The sequence below is a fragment of the Malus domestica genome, chromosome 12 (assembly GCF_042453785.1).
Source record: "Malus domestica chromosome 12, GDT2T_hap1".
Taxonomy (NCBI): domain Eukaryota; kingdom Viridiplantae; phylum Streptophyta; class Magnoliopsida; order Rosales; family Rosaceae; genus Malus; species Malus domestica.
In genome coordinates, this window is record NC_091672.1 from 18,098,572 (window position 1) to 18,108,205 (window position 9,634).

General features: G+C 38.3%; 2 protein-coding genes across 2 annotated transcripts; one reads left to right on the forward strand and one right to left on the reverse strand.

Annotated features, from left to right (window-relative positions):
* Nucleotides 1-1,898: 1,898 nt before the first annotated feature.
* On the forward strand, nt 1,899-7,291 carry LOC103450058 (serine/threonine-protein kinase-like protein CCR1). The gene is made up of 2 exons (XM_008389377.4): nt 1,899-4,818; nt 5,543-7,291. The coding sequence occupies exon 1, from the start codon at nt 2,424-2,426 to the stop codon at nt 4,749-4,751; it is 2,328 nt and encodes a 775-aa protein (XP_008387599.2). The 5' UTR covers nt 1,899-2,423; the 3' UTR covers nt 4,752-4,818; nt 5,543-7,291.
* Nucleotides 6,624-9,634, reverse strand: LOC103450059 (putative serine/threonine-protein kinase). The gene is made up of 6 exons (XM_008389378.4): nt 8,805-9,634; nt 8,601-8,716; nt 7,884-8,100; nt 7,531-7,768; nt 7,281-7,431; nt 6,624-7,086 (listed from the first exon to the last, which is right to left on the reverse strand). Exons 1-6 carry the CDS (start codon nt 8,875-8,877, stop codon nt 6,745-6,747), a joined length of 1,137 nt encoding a protein of 378 aa, XP_008387600.2. The 5' UTR covers nt 8,878-9,634; the 3' UTR covers nt 6,624-6,744.

Sequence of the window (9,634 nt, forward strand, 5' to 3'; positions counted from 1 at the left end):
AGAAATAATTAAATCAATTGAGGTTATCTTGTTTGTTTGTTTGCTTGTCAAGTGGGACACCTTCAGAAATAATGTCCATTACAAGTTTTCCCATCATGTCTGTTATGATTTTAGCCCTATACCTTAATATATTCACTCATGTGTAATGTTTATCATATATTCACTCATGTTAACAATGCATATTATTCGTCCTATACCTTAATATATGAGTTCATTGCCTGTATTCTTTATTAAAACCAATATTCTTAAGCTCAAAAAGTTGGAAGAAAACGCGGTGAAAGTTCTTTGTTCATGGTTTTTCGATACTAATTTTTACGGAACCAAAAGAATCCTTAAGTAGAATGGGATCGATTCCAACTCAACACTTTTTTTTGTTAAGATTTTGAGCTATCAAGAGAGCACAACTTGATGAGACCTTGTAGCCTGAATTTGGGGAGAATGTTATTGTTGTTAGAACAAAAATTAGTTAGTAGTTAAAGAAACGGTTGTTTAAATGGCGATGGATCAGTGCTTCAAATTCACTTAGCACCAACTCATTCCATAACAATATGTAAACAAGAGCAGATGTACATTGGGACCAATTTTTTTGATATCACTCATCAGATTCATTACGCATATGTTGTATCTATTGACATGTGCACAACATCGTTTGACTAACGACAACAAACCCACTTAGTGTTCGATCAAATACTTTAGTGAATAAACTGAAGTTTTTTGCGCGCTTCATACTATATTTCTATCCAAACAAAACTTGTACTTTAACCTTGAGAACCCCTAAAGTTTGACCCGCCACTATATGTTAATCAGTAACACCATATATCAGTGATACATGCAGAACGACTTGCTCAAGATTTCCTAGTTATAAAGAATTCTACTTGGTGGGGTTTTTTTCCTTCTTTCAGTTGGTACTAGTTATGATGTTTAATATGTAGCAACTTTTCAACATGGTCTCATTTACTATATATCAAATGCAAACCAACACGATTTGCTCATGCGCATTAGATCCTCCATTTTCATTTGGATCCACCAAATAGTTCCTGCATCGGTCCATTTTTTACACCAATATCTTCTGTCGCAGGTGTGATTTTACGTAACATAAAATATTCATAAATAATGCTATCTTAGACGAGTGGACAATGCTAATGATATATTTTTATAAGAAATGAGTGAAATATATTTAACACATGAAATGAAATAGGAATTAACTTTCGGTTTAGCTATCTGATAGTCTGAATAATTAGTCAACTTGTGTATATCATATTAAATGGCTCACTATGACGAACTGGATCTGGTTTGAATGTTGGTGGCTGATTATTTTATCAGAGTGATATGCTATGTTTATAGAATATATTAGAACCATGGATGTTGGCTAAGAAAGTGATATATGTGGGAGGAAGGTGAATTGGTTGAAAAATGAACAAGCGAAAATTGTAATTTTTCCTCATGGTTAGGATTTTTTTTTTTTTTTCTTTTTTTTTTTAAAGAATATAACATGTATTTGAAACGAACATGAAATTTCTTCAAGTATTTTTCAATATGAACATGACAAGTTTGATTAAGTGTCGACGACAAGTGTTAGACACAAACATGACACTTTTGTAAAGTGTTACTGTATCCAGTATGAAGAGGACAATTAGAAAAAAGTGCTTATGACACGTATTTGACTTGAACATGATACTTTCGTAAAGTGTTAACGATATGTATTTGACTCAACCATGATAGTTTTGAAGAAGTGTTGACGATACATATTTCACACAAACATGAACCTGCTATGAAACTATGAAGAATCAATATCATACACCTAGATGAAATTATATCTCATACAAACTTGAGAGTTCTAAAAATGTACTCATAATACGTATCAAATTACGAACATGACAACTCTGAAAATGTGATAATGACATTCATTTGACACAAACCAGACAGATCTAGAAGCATTAATCCATCATAGATCACCACGTAAACAGCTAAACAATTCATATAAAGAACTCAAACGATCACAAATTAATTGAACACTAAAATTATATGGTAAAGAACTCAAAGTGATGCGGTAGTCAAACCCCCCAACTCTCCCCTCTTGTTTAAGCATGTACCCGACATAGTGGCGATCCGTAATCCATGTCTGACGGTACACACAGTAACTACATACGGCGCAGGAAACGAAAAGAAATCCAACCAATTATTAGCATTAAAATATCTTAAAATATAGTTAAACTCAGTAACTAGTTCTAGTACTTTGACGTTCCAACGGTCCACCAAAACACTGTAAAAATGGCTGCCGCACCCACGTTCTTTCATCGTCACCATCCTCACACCCACAGCTCTAATTTCAGCAACCCAACAACAACATCACGGACATGCAAGCTCACCATCGAACCACTCCATGCCTGCATCACTGATCTAACTCTAAACCCAGCAAAACCATGCAAACCCAGCAAGCCCTTTCTGGGTTATCTCGGTCCGTACCTCCTCTGCTTCTCCTCCTGCTCTTATGCTCCACCTCCACATCTGGGTTCGGATCAATGGGACCAATCTCGGCCTCTTTCGGCAAAGATGGCTTCTTTTGCGCCATAGACGCTAGCGGGAAGCAGGGCGTGGTTTGTTGGGGGTTCAACAGCTCTCCATCGACGTCGTCTTCGGCGTCATCCTCGTCCTCCGCCTCTTTCAGCAACATTCCGTCGATGGCTGCTCTCTCCGGTGGTGAAAATTTTCTTTGTGGTATTTTAGCGAACACCTCGCAGGCGTATTGTTGGATCTCCGTTTCCCCAGGTATAGATCTTGTTCCTCTACCATTCAAGTCCACCGGTTACTCTCATATTGCTGCTGGGAAGAGCCATGTGTGTGCTATTAGAGGGTCGTATTACTCTGACCATGAATATGGAACTGTAGATTGCTGGGAAATTTTTGAAACTTCGAATAGAAGTTTAAGTTCGAAACAGAGCACTCTGTTTTCTGACCAGGCAATTGCTAACCTTGTCTTCAAAGGGGTTGTTTCTGGTGAAGGGTTTAGCTGTGGAGCTGTTAGAGATGGAGGGCTGATTTGTTGGGGGCCAAATTCTTCGAATTTAGGTGTTTCGGGTCCGGTACTACAGAATTTCACAGCTTTAGCTTCAGGGAGGGCCTCAGTCTGTGGAATTTCAGATTTTGGTGAGTTGAATTGTTGGGGTGATGCTGATTTGTTGGATGGTCATCCAAATGGAACTCAGTATGCGTCTTTGGCTGCTGGTGATCATCATTATTGCGGGATTCGACTAGATAATCACAGAGTGGAGTGTTGGGGGATGTTTAACTCCTCTTTGATTCCAAAGGCTTCCGGATTTATGGCGATTGCCTCGTCGGATTATACCACTTGTGGGATCAGGGAAGATGATTTGGTGATTGATTGTTGGGCTGCCAATGCAACTTCCTCCCCAACCGATTATGATCCTCCATTGCAATTGTGCAGTCCAGGTCTTTGCACTCCTGGTTCTTGTGGGCAAGGTGAGTTTGCTTTCAATGCTAGCGCACTCAATGAGGTTGATTTGACAAGCTTGTGTGTTCGAAAAGATCTTACGATTTGTTCCTCGTGCGGGTCAAATTGCTCCGAAGGATTCTTCTTGTCTAGTTCATGTACTCAACATGCTGATAGAGTGTGCACAGCTTGCTCTCTTTGCCAGAACAGCTCTTGTTGGGATATTTGTGGGCTTCAAACACCTCCAGAAATGAGGAAAAAGCTCTGGAATCATGTGCGTAGGTTGGTGATCATATTCGGGTCTTCTGCTTTGGGTTTTTTGTTGATATTAATTTGTTGGTGCCTTCTTCCCCGTTTAACTTCTCGAAAAAAAGAAGGGAGCAAAAAGCAGTTTAAATCTTGCATTGGGAAAGCAGAGTTGGAAGCTGACAATAATGAGGATCCAAACCCTCCTCCATCCGTGATTCCCTGTCCTGGGATTGCTCAAGTGTTCCGTCTCTCAGAACTAAAAGACGCCACCAACGGATTCAAGGAGTTTAACGAGCTTGGCAGGGGAAGTTTTGGCTTTGTTTACAAAGCTGTGCTAGCAGATGGACAGCAAGTTGCAGTCAAGAGAGCAAATGCTGCCACTATAATTCACACAAACAGTCGAGACTTTGAAATGGAATTAGAGGTCCTTAGCAAAATCCGCCACTGTAACATTGTAAACTTATTGGGTTACTGCTCAGAGATGGGGGAAAGGCTGCTTGTATACGAGTATATGGCCCACGGGACGCTTTATGATCATCTCCATGGTGGGCTTTCAGCCCTGAATTGGAGCCTTCGGTTGAAAATTGCAATGCAGGCTGCTAAGGGGCTTGAGTACCTTCACAAGGAATTCATGCCTCCCATTGTTCATCGCAATGTCAAGACCTCGAACATTCTTTTAGACGCTGAATGGAGTGCGCGGATTGCAGATTTCGGACTCCTTACATCTAATGACAGGGATCTCAATGGAGATTTAGCAAGTGATGTTTACAACTTTGGAGTAGTACTGCTAGAGATTCTCAGTGGAAGGAAAGCTTATGACAGAGATTACACTCCGCCAAGTGTAGTCGAATGGGCACTGCCTTTAATCAAACAGAACAAGGCAGCTGCCATAATCGACCGTTATATAGCTCTCCCGAGAAATGTTGAGCCTTTGCTCAAGCTTGCTGATATAGCAGGACTGGCGATAAAGGAAAATCCAACCGAGCGTCCTACAATGTCGGATATTGCATCTTGGTTGGAGCACATTGTGAAAGATGGATTGACCTTGTAGTTTCTGAACCAGGTCGCCGGCTATTCATCAAAGATTAATTGAACAAATATTTGTTACAACTGTTTCAGTAAGTACTGCTCTAATCTTCCTCAACTGTACATCTATTTATGAGCTGCTTGTAAATGAAGTGATTAATCTGCTTGTCTCGGATAATTTCCCTTAATCCTCACAAAGCGAAGGGAACATGATTTTTGTACCATTCCACACTAGTTTTCCACTTGATACTCATCCAATAATTTCCCTTCTCATGTAAAGCATTGGAGAGCCATCCCTACTTGAATTTGGGAGCCACTATTTTAGATTTAATGCATGATTATGCCCTGAACATTTCATTTTATACGATGGTTTCGAGCATATGATTCATTATCAATTTAACAAATTCTTTACTTACTACCACATTTTCTGTGGTTGCGTTTTGTATTAGCAGAATCTTCCATTTCTTTCTTGTGTTTAGTCATGACGGTAACAATTTAAATTTCTGAACTATCATCATCATACTTCGATGATTTTGTTCATATTATTCATTGACCAGTTCTACTTATGATTTGAGGAGTATTGAATCATTCACTGCATTAGATATAATCTCTTTGAACCGCGATTTTTCGGTCATTTGATATCTGCTTGCAGTTTTTACAAAAACACACTATAGAACTCAGAAGTGTGAAAACTACAGCAGCATCTTGTGAACTGAATCAACGGAGAAATGGAAATCCAACTCATCCAAGCACTCTTACGACGAGTCGGTTTTGGAAGAGGGAAATAACCTTATCTCTGTGACTTTTGCATTGCAGCTTCTCTCATCGCCCCACAGTGGCCGTGCATACCATAACCAAGTTGAAGACAAAAACTTGAAAAGGTAAGTGGCCTTTCAGTGCTTTGTTGATTGGTTGAGCATGTTTTGTGCAATTTGACAACTCAAAAGCTTGTCAATTGATTGGTTTCTGAGGTGATCCGAGTAAATAGTGGGCAAAAAGTTGAGGGACATATATGTGGCATATAGTCCCTTTCGCCAAAAGGCCCCTCCACTACCAGTCAAGTCGTTCTTCACATTTCTCGCACTCAAAAGGTACATGTCCTAGTGACTTGAGGCACTGTCTTGGCTTGGAAATTGGGTGGTCGACAAGTGAGGCTTGGAAGTTAGAGCCGGGTTGGACCGCCTGTCGCCCGCTTCATTTTTGGTCGACCAGCATTATAACATTGACTAAATTGTAACAATGGTCCCTCAACTTTAATCAAATTGGAGCAATGATCCCTCAACTAAAAATCCATTACCATTGGTCCCTCAACTTATCAAAATGTGTAGCTAGTCTTTTTCATCAATTTCATCAAAATTTTGTCAAAATAAGTTACGTTGGAATAACCATTCATATAATTAGGGTCCCTCAACTCGTGTATTTATGATCATTTTCGTCAACTACGTCAAATTTTTTGTCAAAACGAGTTATGTTGGAAGGACCATTGTTACAATTGAGTTAAAGTTAAGGGATCATTTCTCCAGTTGAATTAAAGTTGAGGGACCAATGGTAATGGATTTTTAGTTGAGGGACCATAGCTGGACATTTTGATGAGTTGAGGGACCAATGATAATGGATTTTTAGTTAAGGGATCATTACTCCAATTGAGTTAAAGTTAAAGGACCATAGCTACAATTTACTCTTATAACATTTGCAATTTTCTGTTTTTCGTTTAGATTTATATTAAATCTTGTACATTAACATTCGGATAAGAGAATTTTGCATGTAGCATACGTATAATGCATGTCTGGTTCTTGTTAGAACTGGTTTGGATGTCATAGCCATTCGGTAATGTAATTTTTGCCTTTTACTTCTTGTTTATGAACTTTTGGCACAGTAATTAATTAACAGAAACAGGTCGAGAAAAGCTCAACATACATGCTGGTTTTCGCATTAATTTACTGGGAGCTAACTTTGTACACATGTACTTTGCAAAAGTGCTATCAACAAGTTGAGAAAAAATAAGCCTTGCAGAATGGCTACAAGGACAACACATAATCCTCAGATTTATACTGATTTTGTGTGCTGCTAGATGTAGAGGCCTTGGAGAAAGTGCTATGATCATATGAGTTCTCTTGCCTCGTTTTGATATCCATGAAATCCGAAACAAGTCCGGGTTGCGAAATATGAGAGTCCTTGATGTCTTCCTTGTCGGACAACATCTCAACCACCCTTGACATTCGCGGCCGGTGGTTGGCCCTTTCTTGCACACAAAGTAGGCCTACCTTCAAGAATCTGATGGCTTCGTCCGAAGGAAAGTTCATCTGAAGCGTAGGATCAACTAGTTGTACATGGGTTCCGGCCATGTGTGCTTCCCATACCTGCAAGTTCACAAACAACATTGCTTCAGTTTTGAAGTTACAATCGAAAGCGTGTTCAAGGCCACTTTGCTTCAGTCTAATATTGACTGTTATTTGAGGAGCTAATCTCGCCAAATCCTCTTATGTTTATACCAAAAATGCATCCAAAGGCACTATGCAAGTAGTAATTAGATGCTCTAATTTAATTTGTTTACCTTCTGAACCAGGTACTGCTCCCCAAGTTGCATGTCAAAATCCACAACTGCTTGGCCGCTGACAATTTCCAACAACAGCACTCCGAAGCTATAGACATCTGATTTTCGAGTCAAACGCCCGCTAATTGCATATTCTGGAGCAAGATAACCTCTTTTGGATTATTGTGAGACACCCCATTAGCAACGCAGTAGCATTTCAAAGAGTAATCCAATCACAACGCAAGAAGATTTACTGATTCAAACAACTTACATTGTCCCGGCTACACGAGTGCTAACGTGAGAATGGTTGTCCCTTAACAACTTCGATAACCCAAAATCGCCTACTTTCGGTATGAAATTCTTATCAAGAAGAATGTTGCTGGATTTAATGTCTCTATGCAGAATGTGAGGATCAACTTCCTCGTGTAGATAGGCGAGTCCTCGAGCTACTCCAATCGAAATACCCCGTCTTGCCTCCCAACTAAACCTCATCCTGTTTTTCTCTCCACCTATTGATCAATATCAAATCGTTAATGCCTTCACAATTTGCCTAATAAAACCAGTTAAAATGTGGATTATTCAGGTAGAAATTGAGAATTTAGAAGCGGATGAATGATTATTTACCAAGTAAAGTGTGTGTGAGGCTATTGTTTTCCATGTAATCGTAGACCAGATATCTTGCAGCTCCATCAACACAACACCCTTGAAGCCTAACAAGATTCTCATGTCTGATTACAGACAGAGCAGCCAATTCTGCTATGAACTCTCTCTCTCCTCTCATCGATTCGAGTTCAACGGAAAGAACTTTCACAGCCACAAGGCTCCCATTTCTAAGCTGACCCTTTATAACTCAATCAAAATCAACCCCATATCAGCAAACATAATCTATATTACATACATATATAGGGTAAACTGCAGGTTTGACCCCCTAAACTATTACTCCAATTGAAATTAACCACCCAAACTATTCTTTTGCTAAATTAACCCCTTGAACTATTTGAAATAAGCCAATTCAACCTTTACCGTCAGATTGAATGAACTTTCATTCATTTTGCAGTCAAATACTGGCATGACTTTACCCCCTCAAGAATGAGGTGGTCAAGTACCAGTATTAGACGGCAAAGTGAAAGAAATTTCATCGAATTTGACAGTAAGGGATTATTTCGCTAATTTCAAATAATTCAAGGATTAATTTACAAGAAAAAAAAAATTCAGGATCAATTTGTAATAGTTTGGCGGTCACACAGCAGTTTACTTTTATGTATATAAACACACACATAAATCATAAATGTAACTGGTTTCAATATATGCAGAATTTGATGTTGCAGGTGAGAGAAAAACCTTATAAACAGAGCCAAATCCGCCTTCTCCAAGCTTGCTAGAGGAATGGAAGCCATTGGTGGCAGACTTCAACTCCTTGCAAGAGAAAATTCTGAAGTTTTCTGGATTTTGACCATCTGGGTTGTATAAAAAAAAGTACCATAAAGCAATTAAGACCACAGTAAACTGCGGCAAAAACCAAGAACAACCAAACCCTAATAATACCTTGCATACTTCTTTCAATGGCCTTTTTAGGTGAGGAGGAGAAGCAATCTGTGCAAGGAAGTGGGAACTTCATGTTCCAGCAGCTGGATGCACTTTTTTTCTTGGGTTTTTGCTGCTGAATCTTGGGTTTGCTTGAATAGTGAAATCTTGAAGTTTGGGACTAATTAAAATTGGATTAAGGAGAGCAACCTAAGAAACAGAAATGGAGACTCAGCAATATAATATTGCCCGCGGGTTTTGACCTCAATTCTGCAAAATTCCATAGTTTGAGTTTCAACTTAAATATTTTCCATTTGAATATTCTAAATTATCGACCAAAAAAAAATATATTTTTTAAATTAGAACTCGACTTGTTAACTATAGTGTCGGAATATTACATGTCAAATTGTTTTTTTCACACGTCAACAAATTACGAATATAATTACTTAATAATATCAAATGTACCTTATGACATTGACCGCAAAATAAATTAGGCCAAACACATAGATAACAGATATGAAAAAAAAAAAACAAAACAAAAGTCATACTAAAAAATAAATACGTTATAAATTTAAAATTATTATTTACAAAGTAAACAAATACATATTTCACAAAGATAACGTGTTAGTGTTGTGTTTTGTGAACAAGCACATTAGTAATCATGACAAACCATTATAAACCCGTCTAAACATGGCTCGAATCTAACGCTTAAATATTCATACGTGTTCGTATCATATTATTTTGTATACTTTTGTCGAGTCTAGCATTTATGGTGGCTTAGAAAATAAAAAGCATAATTAGTTTGATCAAACAAAAATTTCCTTTTCATTCAATTTAAAATAATATCATAT

What these genes read in the sequence shown, in the direction of transcription:
- LOC103450058 (XM_008389377.4), top strand. Translation starts at nt 2,424, where the DNA reads ATGCAAACCCAGCAAGCCCTTTCTGGGTTATCTCGGTCCGTACCTCCT.
- LOC103450059 (XM_008389378.4), bottom strand. Translation starts at nt 8,877, where the DNA reads ATGAAGTTCCCACTTCCTTGCACAGATTGCTTCTCCTCCTCACCTAAA. An exon ending in GATTTGGCTCTGTTTATAAG is followed by an intron (nt 8,101 to 8,600) that starts GTTTTTCTCTCA and finishes TGAGTTATAAAG; the next exon opens with GGTCAGCTTAGAAATGGGAG. An exon ending in AGCAGTACCTGGTTCAGAAG is followed by an intron (nt 7,087 to 7,280) that starts GTAAACAAATTA and finishes GTGAACTTGCAG; the next exon opens with GTATGGGAAGCACACATGGC.